Source organism: Rattus norvegicus, chromosome 12, assembly GCF_036323735.1.
Source record: "Rattus norvegicus strain BN/NHsdMcwi chromosome 12, GRCr8, whole genome shotgun sequence".
Lineage (NCBI taxonomy): Eukaryota > Metazoa > Chordata > Mammalia > Rodentia > Muridae > Rattus > Rattus norvegicus.
Window position 1 is genome coordinate 22,551,416 of NC_086030.1, and position 27,889 is coordinate 22,579,304.

A 27,889-nucleotide genomic window follows, 5' to 3' on the forward strand; every position below is an offset into this window, starting at 1 on the left:
TTTAACATTAAATACATAATTTTATTAGTAGGGTTATTCCAAATCACAATATAGGCAGCAGTATGTCACAGTGGAAAATTCATGTCTGCAAGAGTCTGAAGAAGATGGTTAAGTTGCATCTAATTTACAAAAGAGATTCCTGAATATTGATGCTTAGGTTACCTTCTATTTATGGTAACCACTGAAATCTTGTCCATTGGATGTATTTCCAAGAGTCGAGATGGATTCTTTCTATTAAGTTAGTTTTCTCTCTCAATACTATCATACACACACCAGAGATGTGATTTATTGTGATGTTAAGTTCTAGCAAATTTAACAATGTGATGTAGTCATGACTTTTTTTTTCTTTTTTTCGGAGCTGGGGACCGAACCCAGGGCCTTGTGCATGCTAGGCAAGCACTCTACCACTGAGCTAAATCCCCAACCCCTGTCGTCATGACTTTTAATGTTATAATTCATATGACTGCAATGGAAAATATGCTTAGCATTTCCAAGGTTGCTGAAGTTACAAATAATTAAATACACAAAGAAATTTTACCTCAAATGTTGTAAGGAAAACTTTATACTAGCAACAAATACCAGTGACCATAGCCTTAGAATATAGATTACCTCAAATACTGTGTTTAGATTTGATGGTGCCTTTATGCTGTTCTTTTATAGTAACAGAATGAATTAATATACAAATCAATACTGTTTAAAATTATATTACAGGAATAATTATGTGGTCAAGTTACAATAAGCCTAGTAAATATATTTATGGTAAATTGTATGATGTTATCCTATATTATCTTGACCTTTGGTTTGGTAGATGTTGGAAACACACTTGGACATTGTGCAAGTATTCATCTGGCAGTCATGACTGCACCACATTGTTAATTTTACTAGAACTGAACATAGAGAGATGAGTTATAGTTGCCTGATTAAATGGCTAAAACAGCTCAAGATAATTTAATACTTAACATAAAACACTCTACTATTACAAAACATAAACTGTGTAACCACTCACTCAAGCTTCAAGCATGTGTCACAGATGCATAGTTCTTTAACCTGACAAACTTTGTTTACAGTACTCAAAACTCTAGAAGTAAACTGAGGTATTCTAAAACCTGCCTACTTCCACTGAACTCTATTTCTTCTGGATTTCAATGAGTTCATGTCAGGTCTTGCAAGAATAATATAACATTTGGGGATAAAGATACAACCTAGAAGACCTGTGCTGGAGGCCAAGATGGAGAAGACTTCCACAGCCACCATGATCTTTCCTTTAGTACTGTGGTAGACAGGGAGAAATGTGATCCAAACACTGAGGAACACCAGCATGCTGAAGGTCAAGAACTTGGCTTCGTTGAAGGTGTCAGGCAGGTTCCTGGCCATAAAAGCTACTGTGAAGCTCACTAGGGACAGAGCTCCAAGGTATCCCAGCACACAGTAGAAGGCTGTTACTGAGCCCTTGTTGCACATAATAATGATATGACCATGTTCAGAGTGTGCATCTGTGTCCACAAATGGAGGAGATATTCCCAGCCAGATTCCACAGAGGACAGTTTGTATTAGTGTACAGATGGGAATGATGAATTTCGGTGCTCCTGATATAAGCAACCTCCTCAACCTTCTTCCTGGAGCTGTGCTCTTGAAGGCCAGGATGACGGTAATGGTTTTTGCCAAGACAGTAGAAACAGCCACAGTGAAAACAACTCCAAACATGGTCTGCTGCAGGATGCAGGTGACTGCGTTGGGCTGACCAATGAATAGAAATGAGCAAAGAAAGCAGAAGGTGAGGGAGATGAGCAAGATGTAGCTGAGAGTACTGTTATTTGCCTTCACCACAGGAGTGTTTTGGTGCTTTACAAAAATCCCCAGGACAAAAGAGGTGAGGATAGAAAAGCATAAGGCCATGCTGGCGAGTGTCATACCCAAAGGGTTTTCAAAAGTCAGAAATGTCACAGCTTTTTGGATGCAGAGAGTCTGATCTGTGTTGGCATACTGGTCGTCTGTACATTTCACACACTGATCAATATCTGGCAAGAAATGCAATGTGACATGATACTACAACCTCAACATCTTTCCCCTTTGTACACTACCATGCCTGAATGTTGCTCATTCTGAAATGTAAGCCCACTATTTTTCTGTCCACAGAAGAAAATTAATAATGTTTCTTCTTTCAAGAGATTATATCCAATTCATAAAATATCATGTAAAAAACAACTGTGTTTTCTTTTTCATTTCTCATGTGTACTCATGACACTTTTTCTTATCTCCAAAGCACCATATTTATTTTTAAAAATATATATGGTGTGCTATGTTAATTTGTGCTGAGGTATCCATGAGGGCAAATAGTATTTACTGTTACATCTAAAACAGTGAATGTTATGTTCTCTGGAGCAAGAAGGCACCTGTTGGACACTATTACTCTTTTTGTCTCATGGCAGAGAAAAGTTAAAGCCCTGAGAACACGCTGAGGTCTTTGGTAATCACATTAATTAGTATGAATGCATCATCAGCTAGCAACCATCCAAGCTTATATTTCCAAAATATCATCTTTGGTGCTGGTTATAGTTTTCTTAACTTAGAACAAAATGAAGGCACTTTTGAAATGAGAATATCAAATGAGAAAATGTCTCTATCTGGTTGACTGTAGGCAAGTCTGTGAGGTTTTTTTCTTAATGATTTTAGTTGGTGGTTCTCCTCATCTGTGGCCCCTGCCAACCTTGAAGATTCATCCTCTGTTATTTTAACAAATACTTTAAATGGGCTATGGGGAGCATGGCAGTAAGCAGCTCCATGGTCTCTCCTTTGGTTTCTGCATCCAGATTCCTGCCATGAGTGTTTTCTATAACTTCCCTTCATCATAAACTGTGAGCTGGAAGGTTAAGTAAATTCTTTACTTTTGAAGATGCTTCTGGTTAATTTGTTGAAAGACATAATCTAATGTGAATACTGGAACGATACGAAGGACATTTTTATTGCACTAAATCAGATTTCTAAATCTTATACCCAGTTTGTTTAATTGAGGTACTAGGTAGTCATCTCAGTACCCCATGGAAGATGATTTGTCAACTCCCAAGAAATTAAAGAGGTATACACTATTTCACATGGAGAGCATGACTTTCCTTTATGTAAGTTTTAGTTTCTACAACATAATGTTAACTTTAACTTTAATTACATAAAAAATTATTGATAGAGTGTGTTCATCTTTACAGCTTTTCTGTTCCCTGTTTTCAAGTTGCCAACTTGCCAACAGTATTTGTTCTGAGTGTAGTACTGAGGCCCATGTGGTGTCTCTTGTCCACTTTAAAATATCTATTTTACATGTAAAGTGTTTCAGTTTACCTTTGGGTACACATATTGATTAGCCTTTATGTACAGTTTTTGATATTACAGGCAGATATATGTTGTACTAAACTTGTTGGTACTATGGCTGTTAAAATATTCCTTCCTCCTCTTTTACAACATTTTAGAAACCTTAGATGTTTGATTTCGTGTGTGTTTTGTAGATACCTCTACTATTGGAACTGTCTACCGCTCTATATTCTGAGTGGTTGTGGTATTCTGTAGTGAACTCTATTGGTGGGCAAGTGATCTTATTAGTGATAGGAGAAGACTAAACTTAGCTGTGGTTATTACTATAACTAGATTCCAAATAAAGATATAGTATTTGTCTTCGTAAGCCCATGTTATGTCCAGTTATGGATATGATGGGCTCCATCAAGGTATGTGTAGTGACACTGCACTGATAAGGCCATCATGTCATGCTAGTTGTTAAAATGGTTTATAGGTATCATAGGTGGGTAGGTCTACTTGTTTCTTCTCTCCTTTGGAAGCTTGGATGATGCCTTCTGTTATGAAAGCTGCTACTCAAGAGAAGTCCTTTATGTCAGTCCTAGCTCAGGAGTCTCTGGACCTGTTCATGAAGTGATATGTATATTCAGCAATAGTAGCTTACCTTGCACCTCTTAGCCAGAACCCAGGTCAACAGAAGAGGCTATAGACTTTGGTCGACTCTTAGCCCTGAGCAACTAGTCAAAAGAAGGCTTCTGAGACCTAACATTGGAGTATTAATTAAGTGGTGTTTGACTCTATCATGGACCATGAAGCTATATGTAGAATGTGCTACATATACTACATGTCACACCATTAAAAACTGACTGCTTTTCTTAGTAGGTTGAAAATATAGCATCTCAGATAATGGGAGCTGTATATATTCACCATACTGTTGACTTCATTTCTGCTCTTGCTGTCCCACTATGTATCTCTGTATGCCTCTGTCTCTACCTTTCTCCTCTCTCTTTCTTACTTTCTTTTCATTTTTCCTGTGCTACCTCTGGATCAGAAGTAAGTTTTGAGTGATAGCTAGAACATTGTACTTTACAATATACTTCCTTGCTCACCATGATTGTTTGAAGGAAATCTACTATGCTATGAAACCATGATCCCCAAATTAATTTCTTTCTTTTGTATGTTGCCTTAGAAATAATTTTTGTCATACTGCAAGACAAGTGATTGAGACATGATTCAAAATGCTCCATTATCAAAAACTCACCCCAACAGAGATGATAAAAAATCCTATAAACTTGGAGTTTATAGCACAGTTTCCCGACAACATCACAGGGTGAATAGTATCTCTGGAAACCTCATATGTTTCTTGTTGTCTCAGGGATATGGGCTTATCTCTTTTTGCTTCAGTGAGATGTTCTTTTTAAAAATGTTCTAACTTTAATCCTTTCTGTTTCTATTCATGTTTGGAGCGATTGTTCTAATGTATCTGGACATTTTCCCAGAGTCTCTGAAGGCATTAAAAGTGTTACATACTGAGATTAAGGATATTCACTGTGACATTTGTTACTTAAGCTGCTTTAGAGCTTCCTGTGTCTTAATGAGATTCCCTCCATATTAGGTTACTTCTCTCTGAAATTCCCTCTATAACACAGTAAGATTCTTGATACATATTATCCAAAGTGTTGTGCTTAGAGTCTGTCTAATTCTGTGTCCACTAATCAGCAAGAAGAAAACCTCTAGATCAGTTGCTTATGTCTCAGATATGTGGTTTCTACAAAAGCAATAGGATCTTAACATTAAGTTCTGAAGTATTTGGGGTTGTCTCTATTACTTCATTGACTAACCCACTGAAAGATTGTAGCACATATGTGACATGTGGGTTTTTACTTGATAGCCAGTGGTAAATCAGCTGTGCATTGTCTCCCCATACAGGATTGCTCCAGTGAAATTCTACACCTGTAAACTACAGTTTCTGCAGCTTCAGCAGGGGTAGGCTTACTTATGACATTGAGATAGGATTTTATTATTAGTTATGTTCCCCCATTCTTCCTCTTCTACTCTTCAAATCAATTACAGACCGCACTCTCCAAATCCTTGTTTTTTCATTATTATATTTCTCAAATTCATATGTTTTCAGCTGTGTCCATTATGAACCATTTCATGTGTCCTGACTGTTATACACATTCAATTTAAACCCATATCTAAAGTTTTAAAGATTATACATATGTATATATATGTACATATGACATATATATGTAAAAGATTGTTGGTAGCAACATTATTTCTTCATCTGCATTACCTCACTCAATTTTATTTGCATTAACATTCATTTTCCTGGGAGTGTGATAATTTCATATTCATAGATAAATTATTCTTTTATGTGTATTTGTATATAGTTTAACTATCCATTAATTAGTTGATGAATATGGAGGATATTTCATTGTCTTGACTCTTGTACCTGGATAAGGTTGTGAGTGTGTGTACATAGAGTAGGCTATAGATTATGTTTATTGGGTTCCTTTTGGGGATATCAATGTGCTTGATGGTTTCTGACAATGTACCAAAAATGAATAAACATCTGGAAAGGAGTAGTCTAAAAAAAAGAAAAAGCATCTATAAGCCTGACCTGTGGACAAGTTTTTGTTATATTTTCTTGAATAATAATTGATGTGGAAAGGGACGGCTCATTTTGGGTCTGACTTCTATTGCACAATTGATACTACATTGCTTCAGAAAGCATTCTGGTCAAACCATGTGACACAAACTTTCGGCTTCCATTTTCCTATGGGTTCTTTATAAGTTCCTGCCCCTAACTTTCTCCTTTCAATTTTTTGCCTGATTTCTCTAAGTTCTGGAATTTTTTTTTCCTTTTTTTTCGGAGCTGGGGACCGAACCCAGGGCCTTGCGCTCGCTCGGCAAGCGCTCTACCGCTGAGCTAAATCCCCAACCCCTAAGTTCTGGAATTTAAGCTCAGGGCTAAAACATGAAACAAAGCATTTCACCCCTTAATTACAATTTTAATGATTTATCAGAATCAGCCTCAATGAAGACACTAGCAATTTTCACAATGAGCAAGGGAATTATTTCTACCTTTTGATATGTTCTTTACTTTCTTCCGTGTTTAAATATTTCAGTGTACTGATGTTTTCAGTCTATAATTTTAATTATTGTAAGGTATTTTTAGTGTAATAGTATTGTTCCCGTGATTTATTTCCTGATGAGTTTGTTGTTATTTAAGAAGACTTTTTTCTGAGTTAATATTGTGTCTTGTTACTTTGCTGAATGTATGCATCAGCTGTAGGATATTTCTGTTAAAGTCTTTGGGGTCTACTAGGCATGTATCCTGTCTGTTTAAGTTAAGATACTTTGAGTTTCTCTTTTCTATTCTTCACCTCCTTTGTCTACTTCATTGCCTTACTTCTGAAGCTAAGATTTCAAAATCGTTGGAACAAAAATAGATATGGGATAATATTTTCCTGTGCCTGATTTAGTGGAACTAGATAAAGTCTCTTTTCTGTGAGTATTATGTTAGCAGTGGGATATTTATAAATACCTACATCTCAAGGATGGAGCCAATATTACATGATCCTCATCACGAGTCCATTGCATACAATGACAATGCACAATTATATTGTATGCATCATTGCATGCATGCATTGAATGTGTGATTTATAATATATATATATATATATATATATATACATATATAGTTATAATTTATACATGATTGTCTTAGACATGGTTTCTATTCCTAAACAAACATCAGGAAAATATCAAGATGGTGAGGAAAGGGTTTATTCAGCTTACACTTTCACATTGCTATTCATCACCAAAATCTGTCAGGACTAAAACTCATGAAGGTCAGGAAGCAGGAGTTGATGCAGAGGCCATGGAGGGAAGTTTCTTACTGGCTTGCTTACCCTGGCTCACTCAGCTTGCTTTCTTATAGAACACAAGACTTCCAGCCAGGGATGATACCACCCTCCCTCCTTGATCACTAATTGAGAAAATGCCTTACAGCTGGATCTCTGGAGGCATTTCTTCAACTGAGGTTCCTTTATCCATGAAAACTTCAGCCTGTGTCAAGTTGACACACAAAACCAGCCAGTACAATAATATTCCAGAAGATTGACCTATTGTTTTGAGGGGCTGGGTTTTATTCAACTAATTCAATATTTTTTGAATATTACATGATTTTTTTCCATACTCAGCCATACCTAACAGTACTAAGAACCATTTATTATGTCCTTTGGTCATCTATGTTCTGGTTTGAACACTTTTAAAAAGCCATGATGAAATCTCAAATGTATGTAGCATCACTTGCTTCATTCTGTAGGATTTTGCACATAACCTTAATTGTGCATCTACACATATTTTCTTACCTACTTATTTGAACTACAGATATCAGGAAGCAGAATTTTACATTGGTAGCAATTTATGCCATATATTGTTATATATGAGACATATGAATCTATTAGTACCCATGCTGTTTGGATTGAATATTTTTGCTTCATGTTGGTCTGTGTCACAAATGAGTATGCTGTCAAGGTTGGTCAAAATTTGGTGTCAGATCCTTGGGCCTGGAATTACAAAGAGTTTCAAGCCATCATAATACTAGTGGAGGTCACACCCATTTCCACTAGAAGGGAAGCTGCTTTTCTTAACTTCTAAGCCATCTCTTGAGTGCCTGAATTAATTAAGACAAGTCTACTGTCTATTAATATCATATTTATTTCAGGATTTGTTCTGGGCATTTTAAAGTTGAGCTAGTGACAGATTAATGGTTTTAATGTAATGTTAATATAGGTCGAAAAGACTGGAAATAATTACACTTGTTAAATTCTCTGGAAGAGATTATTCTTAGCATTCTTTCACATTCCCAACCGGTATTAATTGAATTAAATATGGCTTGTAATCATATAAGGCCCTAAATGTAGACTATAACAAGGAGCTATGTTGTTGAATATAACTATTGATTATGAGCACAAAATCTTAAGAATGTAATCTGTGTACTTCTCTTCTGCATAATTTCAACTTTGATATATGGATTAAAAATGTTGTGAGAACCTCATCTTTAATGTACACACTTGCCTGTTCCATTGGAAATTTCATTTTTTGGACATGGGACACAATCAAAACAGCAAGCGGCTTTCCCTTCCTGAAGAGATTTCCTGAATCCAGGACCACAACTTTCACTGCATACAGAGACAGGAATCTGAGGATATTAGAGAAATGAGGACATAAAGAATTAACCTGGTAACTGATATATATTAGAGGATTGGGAAAAATGAATTTAATATTCTGCATGCTCATTCTATTTATTTATGCTACTATAAATACACATTATTATATATATATGTATATATATATTAAGATCATGCATAACATTGATAAGAATGTGCTAATTCTTTGCAGCCATAGACAAATGAACATGGAAGCAGTGGAACATGGAAAGTGAGTTTGTAACTTTATCATTAGATTCATCTTTTAATTTACGAGGAGGCATCAGTCTCACCAAGGCATTTTTCATGGTTTTAACCTGTGTTCTCTACAGAATAGTGTAAGATTCTGCCCACCTGTTGCTCCACTCCTATGCTCCACTCTATCCTGTCCTCAGAAATCGACAATTGTTGACCAGGTGGAAAATATGGAGAAAATGTTCCTACTTTCACTTTATATGTAAGACCTTGTGGAAAGTCCCAGAAGTTCAGAATGTCATAATCCACGTGCAATTTCTCTGAAGGATTCAAAGATATTGGATCTCCCCCAGGATTCATGAATTTGATGTTCTTCAGTATCGAGTTCAGCTAAGGAACATTTATGATTCATAATGGTAATTTTTATTATTAAGTGTTTGAATTATGTCACATTCACATTTTCATTGATCCCAACAAAAAGGGAACTACTGTTACCCATATATGATTGAGAAATATGTATACTTACATTGAATTGACATCATAAGTACCGTATATTATGTTAACAGAATAGTGAGACCGAACTAATGTTCCTTATGTATTCTAATTATTTTCAGCACTGGTGAGCAAAGTTTATGATACATGAGCATTTTGCATATGAGACTGATAGTCTACAGGAATCTGGTTTTGAGTTATCAGTGTAAAATTATCTAGGATATTTTGTACTCTGATTATGTCTATGTGAGTTTTTGTCATTTGGGTTAAGTGAGGTGTGAATACCCATCCTTAACTGAAGCAGGTTCATTTCATAATCTGTGCCTGAACTGAATATACTCAAGGGAGCCAGTTGAGCAATACCATACTCATAGCTAATTGCTCTTGATTATGGAAATTTATGTGGCAAGCTTCATTAAAATTCTGTCAAATTGAGTTGATCTTGATGCTGGTCTATAATGTCTTATTGTGAGTAAAATAATCCATTTCTCATATATGGCCTTTGTCCACATATTTTATGAGAGCAAATGAAAGAAATGTAGGAAAACATCTATAGTTCTACAGTTTCATGAGATATTTTAAGAATATTTGACTTGCTGGTACTGTACAGTTCCTAGGACCTTAAAATATCAAGTCACTTCTTTTCATATATAAGAACAAGGTAGGAAAAGATCCAATTTTCACCATTGAGAACCTTTGAAGTGAAGGAGACTAACACCCAGGTATAGACTTTTCTTCCAGTCAGTAAAATAATCTAGAAAACTTGTCTTCTAAAAGGATCCCCATTGAATTTGTTTAGAGTACATATGGGCCAATTTTAAAAAGTTACATTTGTGATACTGTCCAGAATCCAAAGAAAAACCATTACCTTCAAGGGTGGGAAATTCATTCTTCCTCCATTTTTCATTCCGTGTATGTCTATTTCTTGACTAAGCATCTTGTGCATGGTGTGGGCCACAGCATATACAGCATTGTATACATGGTAACTGCCAGTACTTATAGCTATGTCAAAGTGGTACCAAGGTAACAATCCCAAGTTACCTCTAGATGAACAATTTTTTAATGAGTTACAGGTAGCATTAGATATTGCACAATCAAAGTAAATCTCCCACAGTCTGGCAAGAAAAATGTCATCTGGGTATTTAGAAGGTCTCATTGTCTTTACAAACTCTTTAAAAGTAGAAATATCACCTTGGCATTGTGAAAAGATGAGAGTCCCATGGAATGAGTCAAGAATTAAATGTCTCATAGAAGTCATGACTTCCCATTTTGAAGTGGTAACCCAGATTCTCCACGGAAGTATATATTCCCATCTTCTAAACAACACACCTAAGGAAGTTTCAGTGTTAGCGTAAATGATAACAACTTTGGCTGGGTTTCTCATAATCCGAATAGGGTATTCATAAGCGTTTTCCAGGTCCATCATGTGAGTAACTGGGATAAATTCCATGAAGGCTACACAGACTGTGTTTCTTTCCATTTGTGGAATCAAGTCTGTGACAAAGTTAACACCATTCTCATCCTCTGAGATGACCAGTCCCACCCAATTCCATTTGAAATGGACAAACAATGAGACCATGCCTAAGGCCAAAGAAGATTCTTTGGCAGCCATCTGATACAGAAAAGGAAACTTCTCAGAGTTATTCATACTTGGTTCAAAAGGTCCAATGCTCAGCTGTAAAAATGAAAGTAGGGATAGACATTAATGAGGAGGTTCTGGAAATCCCAGAAACATTATCATAACACAGTGACTTAATGTTTAGAAATCCAATTTTTATTTAACGTCAAGTCTAGTACTGGGATATGATTCTGGAAAATGAGTTGAAATACTCACTTTAATTGTAGACACATGTGTATATCTTAAGACCTGTCTGTACATTTCAAACAGAAGAAACTTAAATCTAGTAATATGTCAAAGCATGTAGCTTTAAAGTTATGTATTTTTTAGGAATGTTTAAACAGTTGGTCCATTGACAGTGTCTGTGTTTGTCTGCATAAAAGTGTGTGTGCGCCCAGCTTTCTACAGTGCATACAGCATATGTATGCATGTGAAGGCTAAAAGGGCACAGCAGGTGTTCTCTAATTTTTTGCACATTTGCTTATGAGGAAGGGTCTCTCTTTCTCTCTGGGCTTCATGTCTTTTGCCTTGGGGAATAGATAAGATGCCACAGGGTTTATCTTGTATCTTGTTTGCTGTCATGAGGGTATATGTGAGGCTTGCACCAAACTTTTATCCTGATTGCACAGAAACCCTTCTTTACTTTTGTGCTATATTCCAGCCCAATACTATTATTTTGAATCATACAAAAATGAATCATCCCCCTTATTATTTTTTATGGTACCCAAATAATGGAATCAAATGAGAATATTTTCCTTTCTTCCTATCCGTATTATCTCACCTGTGGATATTTATATAGACCCAAAAATATGGCAATTAGGGAAGAAATTTCCCATGTTGTTCCTGTTATGGCAGTCACAGATTTTTCCTCTGTTTTGCACGTATAGTTCGGAATGAGTCTGTTCTGCCCTGTTAGCCACTTGAGGAAACATATTACTGTCTCTCTTTCAATGGATCCAGCACTGTGAATATCATATCCAAGCGTCATGTTAGGTAAAAGTATAGGGTTTCTGTTGATCTCCTCTATGGCAAAAATTAAGGCCATCACAAATTGGTAGTTGTGTGGCGTAATCCTGTGTAGAAGACATAGGGATCATTACACATTATCTCAAATCACCATTGGGGTGTTCAACTGAGTACATTCACTATTATGCATTGAATAAACACACCTCCTCAGAGCTTCAGTGTTCAAACTGCCTCTTCTTTCCCAAGATTGCTCATGTGTCATTAGCACAGGTTGTTGTCATGTTTAGCAGCTCCTATGGGGACTAATGCCTTTGTAAATATTTGAGCATAGATGAATAAGTCTGTATTCCTTTCAGGAAACAACCAGCAACTATGTGTTCATCTTTAACATGGTATGTCTACCTGTTATAAGATTAAAAAATATATTTTATGTGTTTTGAGGGATTGGCAGTGTGTAGCTTGTGGAACGCCAGACTGAACCAATACATACTAAGAGTTCCTGATGAAAGCTGAAATGAAAAAAAATAATTCTATGCCCTTGTTCAAGGTTACACTTGTCAAAGCCTGTCTAGGGCTGGAGACAGTAATATGAATTAGTGAAGTTTGAGGTGTTTGATGATATTTTCTACCCCTTATACTTCTTGTCTACATCAATGTGTCTCTTTTCAGATTGTGTAGTTGTATACCCTTTAAGATCTAAATGGTTAGTTTTGTCCTTTGTTTTTTTTTTTTAGTAAGTTGGTCATTTGATTCACAATTATGAAAATTTATATATTCCAAATTCTACATTCTTTCTATTCCATATTCTTTCATCTACATTCATTTCTATGTTATCTACTATATATTCTCATTTATCTTTTTTCTCTATCTATATATACTTATATGCATAAATGTAAAAAATTTAATCTGCACAATTGTACAATGTTTCTTGTGTGCATTATTCAGAACAAGATAAGAAATAGACATGCTTTGTACATGGTGATAAGAATGGATCGATTTGCATTCTTCTACATGCTGACCTCCAGTTGAACCAGCACCATTTGTTGAAAATGATATCTTTCTTCCATCGGATGGTTTTAGCTCCTTTGTCAAAGATCAAGTGGCTATAGGTGTGTAGGTTCATTTCTGGGTCTTCAATTCTGTTCCACTGATCTACCAGTCTGTCTCTCTACCAATACCATACAGTTTTTCTGATTATTGCTCTGTAATACTGCTTGAAGTCAGGGATGTTGGTTGCCCAGAAATTCTTTTATTGTTGAGTATAGTTTTTGCTATCCTGGGTTTTTTGTTATTCCAAATGAAATTTGGAAATTGCTCTTTTTATCTCTATAAAGAAATGAGTAGGAAATTTGATGGGGATTGCATTGAATATGTAGATTGCTTTTGGCAAAATGACCATCTTTACTATATTAATCCTGCCAATCCACATGTACAAAGCTTAAGTCCAAGTGGATCAAGGACCTTCACATCAAACCGGATACACTCAAACCAATAGAAGAAAAAGTGGGGATGAGTCTCAAATACATGGGCACTGGGAAAAATTTCCTGAACAAAACACCAATGGCTTATGCTCTAAGATCAAGAATCAACAAATGAGATCTCATAAAACTGCACAGCTTCTGTAAGGCAAAAGACACTGTCATTAGAACAAAACAGCAACCAACAGATTGGGAAAATATTTTTTACCAACCCTACATCTGATAGAGGGCTAATATGCAAAATACACAAAGAACTCAAGAAGTTAGTTTCCAGAGAGCCAAATAACCCTATTAAAATGGGGGTACAGCGCTAAACAAAACATTCTCAGCTGAGGATTATTGAATGGCCAAAAAACAACTAAAGAAATGTTCAACATCATTAGTCATCAGGGGAATGCAAATCAAAACAACCCTGAGATCCCACCTCACACATGTCAGAATAGCTAAGATCAAAAACTCAGGTGACAGCAGGTACTGGTGAGGATGTGGAGAAAGAAGAACAGCCCTCCATTGTTGGTGGAATTGCAGACTGGTACAACCACCCTGGAAATTAGTCTGGGGATTCTTCAGAAAATTGGACATTGCATTACCTGAGGACCCAGCTATACCTCTCTTGGGCATATACCCAAAAGATGCTCCAACAAATAATAAAGACACATGCTCCACTATGTTCATAGCAGCCTTATTTATAATAGCCAGAAACTTGAAAGAACCCAGATGTCCTTCAACAGAGGAATGGATTCAAAAAAATATGGTACATCTACAAAATGGTGTACTATTCAGCTATCAAAAACAATGACTTCATGAAATTCATAGGCAAATGGAGGAAATATCACTAGAAAATATCACTCTGAGTAAGGTAACTCCAACACAAAAGTACACAAATGGTATGCACTCACTGCTAAGTGGATATTAGCCCCACAGCCTGGAATACCTAAGAAAAATCATATGAAACCCAAGAAGAAGGAAGACCAAAATGTGGATGCTTCATTCCTTCTTAGAAAGGAGAACAAAATATTTTCAGGAAGAAATACAAAGAGACAAAGAGTGCAGCAGGGACTAAAGAAAAGGTCATCCAGAGACTGCCATACCATAGGATTTATCCCATATGCAGCCACCAAACCCAGTCACTATTGCTGATGCCAATAATTGCTTTCTGACAGGAGCTATATCTGTCTGTCCCCTGAGAGGCTCTGGCAGAGCCCTACTGGTACAGATGAGGAAGCTTGCAGCTAACCATTGAACTTTATAAAGGGACCCCAATGACAGAGTTAGAAGAAATGCTTAAGGAGGTGAAGGGGTTTGCAACACCACAGGAAACAACAATATCAACCAACCAAACCCCATCAGACCTCCCAGGGACTAAACAAACAATGAGTACACATGGATGGACCCATGCCACATATGTGGCAGAGGATGGCATTGTCCAACATCAATGGGAGGAAAAGCTTTTGGTCCTGTGAAGGCTCGTTTCACAAATGTATGATAATACCAGGGGGCTGAGTTTGGAGGGGGTGGGTGGTAATCAGAGTATCCTCATAGAATCACAGAGAGGGGTAAGGGGATATGGGAGAGGGCAGGAAGGGGATAGCATTTGAAATGTAAATACATAAAATATCCTAGAAAAACAAAATTAATAAAAAAACATATGCTCTTGGCGAAAGCTATATAATATATCCTTAGAAGAAAAAAGAGAAGAAAAATATACCTAAATAATAATCAGACCTGAAATCATTGCATAATCACTACATTCATCATGCAGTATTAAATACTAAAACTGCATTTCATATTTTGTATATAAATCTAAGCACTCCAACAGGATTAGTATTTAAAACCATCTTTTAATAGATGGTTAAACTTCATGTATACTAAAAATTTCTTTAAAATATTTATGATTTGTTACTAGTACACATTTGATTTATATCATTAATATTTTGATTTATTATACATTCAAGCTTATATAAAAATTTCTCACTAAAAATGAGGAGACATAAAAGGAAACATTGACCTTTCTGATCCTGGCTCACAGCTCCCTGCTCCCAAACCCCGTGGGAGAGAGGGCTCCTTGCCCAGACACGTGGTGAATCCTGAGACTGGAGGGCAGGAGAGACCGCCACTTTTGCCAACCATTGCCCACATCCCTGGCCCAAGAGGAAACTGTATAGGGCCTCTGGTAACAGGAAGATAGGGGCACTCAAGCTGTAGGAGCACTGCAGTCCAAACTGCGCCTGGATCTGAACAGACCTGGTCAAACAGCTCCATGCAACCAAATCCCATGGGAAGCAGAGCTAGACCTTTGGAGGGGCAGACACGCCTGGGAAACCAGAGGAGACTACTCTCTGCCCACATTTCTGACCCTAAAGGAAAACACCTAGCACCATCAGGGCCCCCTGTGACAGGGACCCAGAACTAGAGGCAGGCCCTTCTGGTTGCTGTCCTCACGGAGAGCTTAAACCCAACCCTGAGGAGCAACTACAGACCTGAGACCAGAGGTAAGACCAAATTTTCTGCTCCAAGTAACCTGCCTGATTGACTCAGGACACATGCCCACAGGAACAGCTAAAGGCCAGTGGACAGGAATGACCACATGCCTGAAAGCAGAACACTGTTCCCATAACTGGCTGAAAGAAAACAGGAAAACAAGTCTACAGCTCTCCTGACACACAGGCCTATAGGACGGTTTAGCCACCGCTAGAAATATCAGAACAAGGTAACAACAGAGACAACCTGATGGGGAGAGGCAAGGGCAGGAGCCCAAGCAAAAGAAACCAAGACGACATGGCATCATTGGAGCCCAATTCTCCCACCAAAGAAAACACTGATTATCCAAACACACCAGAAAAGCAATATCTAGATTTAAAATCACATTTGATCATGATGATGGAGGACTTTAGGAAAGATGTAAAGAACTCCCTTAGAGAAATGCAAGAAAACACAAGTAAACAAGTAGAAGCCCTTAGAGAGGAAACAAAAAACCCCTGAAAGAATTCCAGGAAAACACAATCAAACAGGTGAAGGAATTGAAAATGGAAATAGAAGCAATAAAGAAAGCACAAAGGGAGACAACCCTGGATATAGAAAACCAAAGGAAGAGACAAGGGGCCGTAGATACAAGCATCACAGACAGAATACAAGAGATAGAAGAGAGAATCTCAGGAGCAGAAGATTCCATAGAAATCATTGACACAACTGTCAAAGATAATGGAAAATGGAAAAAGCTACTGGCCCAAAACCTACAGAAAATCCAGGACACAATGAGAAGATAAAACCTAAGGATAATAGGTATAGAGAGAGTGAAGACGCCCAGCTCAAAGGACCAGTAAATGTCTTCAACAAAATCATAGAAGAAAACTTCCCTAACCTAAAGATAGAGATGCCCATAAACATACAAGAAGCCTACAGAACTCCAAATAGATTAAACCATAAAAGGAACTCCTCCCATCACATAATAGTCAAAACACCAAATGCACAAAACAAAGAAAAAATATTAAAAGCAGTAAGGGAAAAAGGTCAAGTAACATACAAAGGCAGACCTATAAGAATTACACCAGACTTCTTATCAGACACTATGAAAGCCAGAAGATCCTGGCCAGATGTCATACAGACCCAAAGAGATCACAAACGCCAGCCCAAGTTACTATATCCAGCAAAACTGTCAATTAACATAGATGGAGAAACCAAGATATTCCATGACAAAACCAAATTTACACAATATCTTTCTACAAATACAGCCCTACAAAGGATAATAAATGGTAAAGTCCAACACATGGAGGTAAGCTACACCCTAGAAAAAGCAAGAAACTAATCGTTTTACAACAAAACAAAGAAGGCAAGCCCACAAACATAATCTCACCTCCAAGTATGAAGATAACAGTAAGCAACATTCACTATTCCTTAATATCTGTCTACATCAATGGACTCAATTCTCCAATAAAAAGACAAAGATTAACAAACTGGATACATAATGAGGACCCAGAATTTTGCTGCCTATAGGAAACACACCTCAGAGACAAGACAGACACTACCTCAAAGTGAAAGGCTAGAAAACAATGTTCCAAGCAAATGGTCTAAAGAAGCAAGGTGGAGTAGCCATTCTAATATCGAATAAAATCGATTTTCAAACAAAAGTCATCAAAAAAAATAAGGAAGGACACTTCATATTCATCAAAGGAAAAATCCACCAAGATCAACTCTCAATCCTAAATATCTATGATCCAAATGCAAGAGCACCTACATACATAAAATGAACCTTACTAAAGCTCAAAGCACACATTGCTCCTCACACAATAATAGTAGGAGATTTCAACACCTGACTCCCATCAATAGACAGATCATGGAAACAGAAATTAAACAGAGACATAGACAGACTAAGAGAAGTCATGAACCAAATGGACTTAACATATATTTATAGAACATTCTATCCTAAAACAAAAGGATATACCTTCTTCTCATCACCTCATGGTACTTTCTCCAAATTTGAGCATATAATTGGTCATAAAAGAGGCCTCAACAGATACAGAAAGATAGAAATAATCTGCTGCGTCCTATCAGACCACCACAGGCTAAAGCTGGTGTTCAATAACAATAAAGAAAAACGACCACGTATACATGGAAGTTGAACAATGCTCTACTCAATGATAACCTGGTCAAGGAAGAAATGAAGAAAGAAATTAAAGACTTCTAAGAATCTAATGAAAATGAAGATACAACATACCCAAACTTATGGGACACAATGTACGCTGTGTTAAGAGGAAAACTCATAGCTCTAAGTGCCTGCATAAAGAAACAGCAGAGAGAGCATATATCAGCAGCTTGACAGCACACCTAAAAGCTCTAGAACAAAACGAAGCGGGTTGGGGATTTAGCTCAGCGGAAGAGCGCTTGCCTAGCAAGCGCAAGGCCCTGGGTTCGGTCCCCAGCTCCGAAAACAACAACAACAACAACAACAACAACAACAACAACAACAACAACAAAAAAAATGAAGCAAATAACCCAGGAGGAGTAGAAGGCAGGAAATAATCAAACTAAGAGCTGAAATCAACCAAGCAGAAACAAAAAGTACTATACAAAGCATCAACAGAACCAAAAGCTGATACTTTGTGAAAATCAACAAGGTAGATAAACCCTTGGCCAGACTAACGAGAGGACACAGAGAGTGTGTCCAAATTAACAAAATCAGAAAGTGAAAAGGGAGACATAACTACAGAATCAGAGGAAATTCAAAAATCATTAGATCCTACTACAAAAGGCTATATTCAAGAACACTTGAAAATCTGCAGGAAATGGACAATTTCCTAGACAGATACCAGGTACCAAAGTAATAAGAGGCTCAGATAAACCATCTGAACAGTCCCATAACCCATTAATTGATCTCAAAAGTTCCACCAGAGAACTAGTAAACCTGATAAACACCTGCAGCAAAGTGCATTGGTATAAAATTAACTAAAATTCAGTATCCTTCCTCTACACAAAAGAGAAACATGCTGAGAAAGAAATTAGGGATTCGACACCCTTCATAATAGTCCCAAACAATATAAAATACCTCGGTGTGATTTTAACCAAGCAAGTTAAAGATCTGTATAATAATAATATCACGCCTCTGAGGAAAGCAATTGAAGAAGATCTGAGAAGAAGGAAAGATCTCCCATGCTCATGGATTGGTAGGATTAATATAGTAAAAATAACCATTTTACCAAAAGCGATCTAGGGATTCAATGCAATATGCATCAAAATTTCAATCCAATTCTTCATAGAGTTAGACAGAACAATTTGCAAATTCTTCTGGAATAACAAAAAACCCAGAAGAGCTATAACTATGCTCAACAATATAAGGATTTCTGGGGGAATCACTATCCCTGAACTCAAGCAGTATTACAGAGCAATAGTGATATAAACTGTATGGTATTGGTACAGAGACAGGCAGATAGACCAGTGGAATAGAATTGAAGACCCAGAAATGAACCCACACACCTATGGTCACTTGATTTTTCACAAAGGAGCCAAAACCATCTAATGGATAAAAGATAGCATTTTCAGCAAATGGTGCTGGTTCAACTGGAGGCCAGCATGTAGAACAAGGCAGATCCATCCATTCTTATCAACCTGTACAAAGTGTAAGTCCAAGTGGATCAAGGACCTCCCCATCAAACCAGATACACTCAAACTAGTAGTAGAAAAAGTTTGGAAGAATCTCTAACACATGGGCACTGGAGAAAATTCCTGAACAAAACACCAATGGCTTATGCTCTAAGATCAAGAATCGACAAATGGGATTTCATAAAACTACAAAGCTTCTGTTAGGCAAAGGACACTGTTGTTAGTTCAAAATGGCAACCAACAGATTGGGAAAAGATCTTTACCAATCCTACAACTGATAGAGGGCTTATATCCAAAATATACAAAGAACTCAAGAAGTTAGACCACAGGGAGACAAATAACCCTATTAAAAATGGGGTTTAGCACACACCTATGGTCACTTGATTTTTGACAAAGGAGCCAAAACCATTCAATTGAAAAAAGATAGCATTTTCAGCAAATGGTGATGGTTCAACTGGAGGTCAACATGTAGAAGAATGCAGATAGATCCATGCTTATCACCCTGTACAAAGCTTAAGTCGAAGTGGATCAAGGACCTCCACATCAAGCCAGATTCACTCAAGCTAATAGAAGAAAAAGTGGGGAAGTATCTCGAACACATAAGCACTGGAAAGAATTTCCTGAACAAAACACCAATGGCTTATGCTCTAAGATCAAGAATCGACAAATGGGATCTCATAAAATTGCAAAGCTTCTGTAAAGCAAAGGACACTGTGGTTACGACAAAACGGCAACCAACAGATTGGGAAAAGATCTTTACCAATCCTACAACAGATAGAGGCCTTATATCCAAAATATACAAAGAACTCAAGAAGTTAGACCGCAGGGAGACAAATAACCCTATTAAAAAATGGAGTTCAGAGCTAAACAAAGAATTCACAGCTGAGAAATGCCGAATGTCTGAGAAACACCTAAAGAAATGTTCAACATCTTTAGTCATAAGGGAGATGCAAATCAAAACAACCCTGAGATTTCACCTCATACCAGTGAGAAAGGCTAAGATCAAAAACTCAGGTGACAGCAAATGCTGGCGAGGATGTGGAGAAAGAGGAATACTCCTCCATTGTTGATGGGATTGCAGACTGGTACAACCATTCTGGAAATCAGTCTGGAGGTTCCTCAGAAAATTGGACATTGAACTACCTGAGGACCCAAAAAGGCATATACCCAAAAGATGCCCCAACATATAAAAATGACACATGCTCCACTATGTTCATAGCAGCCTTATTTATAATAGCCAGAAGCTGGAAAGAACCCAGATGCCCTTCAACAGAGGAATGGATACAGAAAATGTGGTACATCTACACAATGGCATATTACTCAGCTATCAAAAACAATGACTTTATGAAATTCATAGGCAAATGGTTGGAACTGGAAAATATCATCCTGAGTGACGTAACCCAATCAGAGAAAAACACACATGGTATGCACTCATTGATAAGTGTCTATTAGCCCACATGCTTGAATTACCCTAGATGCACAGGACACATGAAACTCAAGATGGATGATCAAAATGTGAATGCTTCACTCCTTCTTTAAAAGGGGAACCAGAATACCCTTGGCAGGGAATAGAGAGGCAAAGATTAAAACAGAGACAGAAGGAACATCCATTCAGAGCCTGCCCCACATGTGGCCCATACATATACAGCCACCCAATTAGACAAGATGGATGAAGCAAAGATATGCAGGTCGACAGGAGCTGGATGTAGATCTCTCCAGAGAGACACAGCCAGAATACAGCAAATACAGAGGCGAATGCCAGCAGCAAACTACTGAACTGAGAACAGGACCCCCGTTGAAGGAATCAGAGGAAGGACTGGAAGAGCTTGAAGGGGCTTGAGACCCCATATGAACAACAGTGCCAACCAACCAGAGCTTCCAGTGACTAAGCCACTACCCAAAGACTATACATGGACTGACACTGGACTCTGACCACATAGGTAGCAATGAATATCCTAGTAAGATCACCAGTGGAAGGGGAAGCCCTGGGTCCTGCTAAGACTGAACCCCCAGTGAACGTGATTGTCGGGGGGAGGATGGTAATGGGGGGCGGATGGGGAGGGGAACACCCATACAAAGGGGGAGGGGGAGAGGTTAAGGGGATGTTGGCCCGGAAACCGGGAAAGGGAATAACATTCGAAATGTAAATAAGAAATACTCAAGTTAATAAAAAAATTGGGGTTTAGAGCTAAACGAGGAATTCATAGCTGAGGAGGGCTGAATGGCTGAGAAGCACCTAAAGAAATGTTCAACATCTTTAGTTATAAGGGAAATGCAAATCAAAACAACCCTGAGATTCCACCTGACACAAGTCAGAATGGCTAAGATCAAAAACTCTGGTGACAGTAGATGCTTGTGAGGATGTGCAGAAAGAGGAACACTCCTTCATTGTTGGTGGTATTGCAGACTGATACAACCATTCTGGAAATCAGTCTGGAAGTTCCCCAGTAAATTGGATATTGCACTGCCTGAGGATCCAGCTATACATCTCTTGGGCATATACCTAAAAGATGCTCCAACATACAACAAAGACATATGTTACACTATGTTCATAGCAGGCTTCTTTATAATAGCCAGAAGCTGGAAAGAACCCTTCAACAGAGGAATGGATACAGAAAGTGTGGTACATCTACACAATGGAATACTACTCAGCTATCAAAAACAATGACTTTATGAAATTCATAGGCAAATGGTTGGAACTGGAAAATATCATCCTGAGTGAGGTAACCCAATCACAGAAAAACACACATGGTATGCACTCATTGATAAGTGGATATAAGCCCAAATCTTCGAATTACCCTAGATGCACATAACACATGAAACTCAAGAAGGATGACCAAAGTTCATATGTTCATTAAAAGGGGAACATTAATATCCTTGGAAGGGGATAGGGAGGCAAAGTTTAGAACAGTGACTGAAGGAATGCCCATTCAGAGCCTGCCCCACCTGTGGCCCATACATATACAGCCAGCAAACTAGATAAGATGGATGAAGCAAAGAAGCGCAGGCTGACAGGAACCGAAAGTAGATCTCCCCTGAGAGACACAGCCAGAATACGGCAAATACATAGTCAAATGCCATCATTAAACCACTGAACTGAGAACGGGTCCCCCGTTAAAGGAATCAGAGAAAGGACTGGAATAGCTTGAAGGGGCTTGAAACTCCATATCAATAACAATGCCAACCATCCAGAGCTTCCAGGGACCAATCCACTACCCAAAGACTATACATGAACTGACCCGGGGCTCCAACTGCATACATAGCAATGTGTATTCTAGTAAGGCACCAGTGGTAGGGGAAACCCTTGTTCCTGCCAAGGCTGGACTCCCAGTGAACGGGATTGTTGGTGGAGGGCGGTAATGGGGGGAGGATAGGGAGGGGAACACCCATATAGAGGGGCAGGGGACGGGCTCAGGGTGATGTTGGCATGGAAACCGGGCAAGCAAATAACATTTGAAATGTAAATAAGAAACACCCAATTTAATATAGATGGAAAAATGTTAAAAAAAAGAAATATTGAATTCCTGGTATATTATATATCACCAATATATATGGATGTGGAAATAAAATGAAACAGTGACTTTCATGATAAGGTAATTTTTTAAGCATAAATCACATAACTTTCATTCTCTGTGTTACGTATCATCCACTGATTTGGAGTGGAATGATATCCTCATTGTATCTGAAGAATAAATTTTTCTGCTGTACTATATCCGTAATTAGGAAAGAAAGAGTTGGTTTATCATTTCCTCCACAGACAACCTGCATTGCCTTGTGAATTCCTTTCGATTTCATGATGCCAGGTTCAATTTATTCATTGCTTTCTTTCCCAGTGAATATATGAACCACCATGTGCTTAAACTCTTGATAATCAAGTTACAAATCATTAGTTGTTAGAACTCTGTTAGCCCTTTATAACGATTTAGGTACTGGCTTTTGCTTGAATTCACTTGTTTATGTCTTTCAGAATTTTCTTTATTTAATTTATAAATTAATGTAACATTGTAAATACAAACTTTCTAAGGATTTATGAGCACTTACTTTTAATAATTGAGAGCTATAAAATTTCTGGAATGTGGCTATGGCATATGGGCTCATTCAATTCTTTGAAGTGGAAGATGATCAAGTGTACTGTGTGTGTATATTATCAGGATTAAACACATTTCTCTGGACAATTAATTACCACTGCTAATAAAGTGTGTGAGAAAAGAAATTGTCCTTTTCTTTCAATCTATTTATTTGATTAATTTCTTTTAATTTGACAAGTAGGTAGATACCAATGACGGTATGACAGGCTGTACTGAATCAGAAATTCTGGGTTAGTTATTCCCCATGATCCTGGCCTTTCCCACCAGGTCTGTGTCTCTAGTACACTTCACAGTTCCTGAGGTCCACATATTGGAGCAATAAAATAAATATGAATATTGTAAACCTCTAGCGATGGAATGCATACCCTTTTCCTCTATCATATCTTACAGGGGAAACAAACATTTGAAATGCTAGAAAATAAAAAGTTCATATTGTGGTTGCAGAAATGGTGTGGCAGCAGACCACACGAAACTCAAGAAGAACGATGACCAAAGTGTGGATGCTTCAGTCCTTCTCAAAAGGGGGGACAAAATATTCATAGGAGGGGATATGGAGAGAAAGTTTGGAGCAGAGACTGAAGGAATGGCCAGTCAGAGTCTGCCCCACCTGGGGATCCAGCCCATATATATATACCCAACAAAACTAGACAATATTGATGAAGGCAATAAGTGCATGCTGACAGGAGCCTGAAATAGCTGTCTCCTGAGAGGCTCAGCTAGAGCATGACAAACACAGAGGCGAATGCTAGCAGCAAACCATTGTACTGAGAACTGTGTTCCTGTTGGAGGAGTTAGAGAAAGTATTGAAGGAACTGAAGGTGCTTGCAACCCCATAAGAACAACAATACCAACCAACCAGAGCTCCTAGGGAATAAACCACTACCCCAAGACTAAACATGGGCATACCAATGGCTCCCGCTGCATATGTAGCAGAGGATAGCCTTCTTGGGCACCAACAGAAGGAGAAGCCCTTGGTCATGCCAAGACTTGATCACCCAGTGTAGGGGAATGTCATAGAGGCGAGAAGGGAGGCTGGTTGTGGAGGGAGAACAACCTTATAGTAGCAGGGAAGGTGGATGGGATAGGGTGTTTATGGATGGGAATCCCGGAAAGGGAACAACATTTGAAATGTAAATAAAAAATATCCCCCCACCCCCAAAAAAAGAGAGAAAGGAAAAAAGGAAAGTAGGAAGGAAGGAAGAAAGAAGGAAGGAAGGAAGGGTAGGAAGGAAGGAAGGAAGGGAGGAAGGAAGGAAGGAAGGGTGGAACAGTGTGACAATTAAGAGAACTGCCTACTTTTTCAGATGACCTGGGTCAAAATTGCTATACAGTAATTCCAACGTCATGAATATAAAAAATTTCCTGAACTCTACATACAGTCTGATAATACACAACCCGTGGATAGGCATACACGCACACACACACACACACACACACACCCTCACACTTTTATACATTCTTAAACATACACTTTTTACAGCTAACACTCATGAAATTCTCATATTCAGATTCACACCCACTCCCATACACTTTCACATACAATAACACATCACAAACACAGGTAATCATACTATACATTCACACATATACACACATTCTCCTAAATACATTCCCAAACACTCTTATTTGCATACACACATTCATACATACACTCAGACACCCATAAAGATTTTTAAAGGAATGATAATAAATTACTGAAAATGATGAAATACCATTTGAAAAAAGAAAAATAATGAATCAAGTTCTTTAAAAAACATTAAAATACAATTCCTAAGAAAAGAATGAAAAAATTTATTTTATGAAACCGGTATTTAATGATAGTATGTAAAAAAAAACCAGACACATTTATTGTTTTGTCAAGAAAATTGATATTTCCTCCCTTGATTTTATTGGTAAATTTCTTTTAAAATAAAAATACAGTTATCTAATGCAAATGAAATTGAAAATTATAAAAAATATTGCAATGGATTTTTCACAGAGTTCTTAAGGGAAAAACTCAAACTTCAAACAGAACTGAATGAATTTTAAAATAGCTGACTTATGAAGATTAAGAAAATTTATTCAGGTTAATCACACTGTCATGAGCACATGCAGGGAAGCATTCTAGAAGATGAAAAAGGTGGGAGTAATACAGGGCATGAAAGGGAATGAACCTGGCTGAACAAGGGTGTGGCAGTGTGATGAGAGAGAACGATATTGGAAGATGCAGTGGTGGGGCTGGAAGGAGGATGAGAGTTTACAGGGGATGAATGTGATCACAGTGCATTGTAAAAATTGTAGTGTTCCACAAATTAAATATCAAGAAGTATTATTTGTGGAGGTAAAATATGTTTGTGAGCAATATGCTAACAAAATTTTGGACTGGAAAATGGCCCCATTTGTATAGTGCTAGCCTCAGAACAAAACACAAACCTCCTGTCTGCCTAAACATTAACTAAGTTATGATGACACCAATAGACATGCTAATGGTGACAGGGGAACGTTCATGAGCTCATAAACACAAGACTAATAACTACAGTCAAAGAATGTTGAGAGTGAGAGAAATATTCTTCTGCAGGAGACAGCATACCAATTGATTATGTAATGAATACCACATGGTTAGCATTGAAAATATAAATATAATCACATCAAGAATTAATGGGGGTTTGAGAATTTAGCTCAGTGGAAGAGTGCTTGCCTAGCAAGCGCAAGGCCCTGGGTTGGGTCCCCAGCTCAAAAAAAAAAGAATTAATGGGTTGAATTTATATCTTACAATTATGTAAAATATATTTCAATGTATATGTAGTATTGGGTAAATGGGAAAGTTTGGACATGGATATGAATTAAAATTTATACAAGGTTCACTGAGCTTGACACAGCTCAATAGGTAAATGGTTGCAGTGAAAGTGTAAATGTAGGAATTTTAATTCCAGTAACCAACAAAATTGTCCTCATTTAAACATTCCTTTGTAACTTAGCATTTCTACAGGCATATGGGATGGGGATGCAGGCATATTTCATTTCTCAACTATCTAGAAAATACTGCATAGACAAATAAACAATGCTTCAGAGATTGTGGAAATCAGAGAATCATATGTTTGTCCTCATGTGAGATGTGTCATACATACTCTCTTTATCTCACTCCGATTCAATTTCTTGTCTCTCTTTCTCTCATACACACACACAACATACACAATACACACACACAACATACACAATACACACACACAAAGAGAGAGAGAGGGAGAGAGAGAGAGAGAGAGAGAGAGAGAGAGAGAGAGAGAGAGAGAGAGAGAAGATATTAAACAAGATCACTTAAGGCTAAAATGAATGACTTAATCACTCTCTTAGTCAGAGAAGCAGGATAGCACAGTGACAATAGCAAGCATGTACCACTGGCAGAAGTGCAGATAGTAAAATGGAAACAGACATAAGAGAAAATAAGGAGAAAGCAAATACATCAGCAAAAAGTTAGGAGTTGTGGGGGAATATCAGAGTTCCTAAGCATGTAAGTTGTATCTCTTTCTAGATCTCTAAAAAGGCAACACCAGACACATCTGTGTCTGACAGGAGTAACAATTACCGCTCTCTGTGGCACCTTCTCCGCTCACAGCATCAGAAATCACCTGTTCAAATTCTGTGCAAGTCTGTTTCATTCTTTTAGTAAGGAGTTCTTTGATTGCTGTTGTGACATTTCTAAGTGTCAAATGAATGTTCCTGTACAGGTATACTTCAGATCCTAGAGAAAATTCAAAGATCTCTGCTGTCTGCTCATAGTGCCTAGACTGTCTGTCCTGTAACACCAAAGCATTTGAAGACAATTGGAAGGAAATAATTATCTTCAAAGAGTTTGAAATAACTAAATAGAATAGGTAGTCTTCTGAGAAATATGGCACAGTCAGCACAGTCCCACCCAACTGTACCAACATTAGGAAGTGCACAGAAGAAATATTAAGTGGAAAGTCTTTGTAGAAGGGACATTGTTTTGTCACCCTAAGTACTGAACTGTACCTATCCCACAAGATAAGATTCTAAGTTACATCATTCGTCCTCCTGTGTGACAGAAATGTTGGACCTGGCTCGAGATTGATTTTCTTCTCAGACTAAACCCATAAAAATAGAAGATAATGGATGGAAAGAAAATCTTATTGTAATGGAAGAAGTGCTGTTGGGAATAAAAAAATGAGATGGGTTAAGGCTGCACACTGGAGAATATGGTTAGGTAGATCAGGCAGGAGACACTTACCGTAAACTGACGTCTATGCTCTCTGCCCCTTCAGTGTGTTGGGAGGTTTGATAGGTATAAAGGGGTAAGAATGCACTGATCACCATATCCCCATCCTGGTATACATTGTCTGTGGAAGAAACAAAACACTTATCGGTAAGCAATTTGCACAGGAGCATAGGAAGCTTGAGGGTAAAAAAGAAAAAAATCCAAGTGGGCATTGTCAGGGTTTCTTTGAGCACAAACGTAATTGG

The 27,889-nt window shown here is 37.8% G+C and overlaps 1 protein-coding gene across 2 annotated transcripts; it reads right to left on the minus strand.

Moving 5' to 3' along the window:
• On the minus strand, positions 1-27,889 carry Vom2r61 (vomeronasal 2 receptor, 61). 2 transcript variants are annotated; one of them, XM_063271600.1, is made up of 6 exons: positions 27,657-27,889; positions 11,585-11,876; positions 10,054-10,860; positions 8,853-9,083; positions 8,368-8,491; positions 1-2,018 (listed from the first exon to the last, which is right to left on the minus strand). In XM_063271600.1, exons 1-6 carry the CDS (start codon positions 27,854-27,856, stop codon positions 1,111-1,113), a joined length of 2,562 nt encoding a protein of 853 aa, XP_063127670.1. In that variant the 5' UTR covers positions 27,857-27,889; the 3' UTR covers positions 1-1,110. The 2 variants fall into 2 exon arrangements, with proteins under 2 accessions (XP_063127670.1, NP_001092978.1); NM_001099508.1 differs by having other exon boundaries at positions 1,111-2,018; positions 8,362-8,491; positions 27,657-27,856.

What these genes read in the sequence shown, in the direction of transcription:
- Vom2r61 (NM_001099508.1), bottom strand. Translation starts at nt 27,856, where the DNA reads ATGCCCACTTGGATTTTTTTCTTTTTTACCCTCAAGCTTCCTATGCTC. An exon ending in GTCTATATAAATATCCACAG is followed by an intron (nt 10,861 to 11,584) that starts GTGAGATAATAC and finishes TCATTTTTACAG; the next exon opens with CTGAGCATTGGACCTTTTGA. An exon ending in TTCCAATGGAACAGGCAAGT is followed by an intron (nt 2,019 to 8,361) that starts GTGTACATTAAA and finishes ATTTCTTGCCAG; the next exon opens with ATATTGATCAGTGTGTGAAA.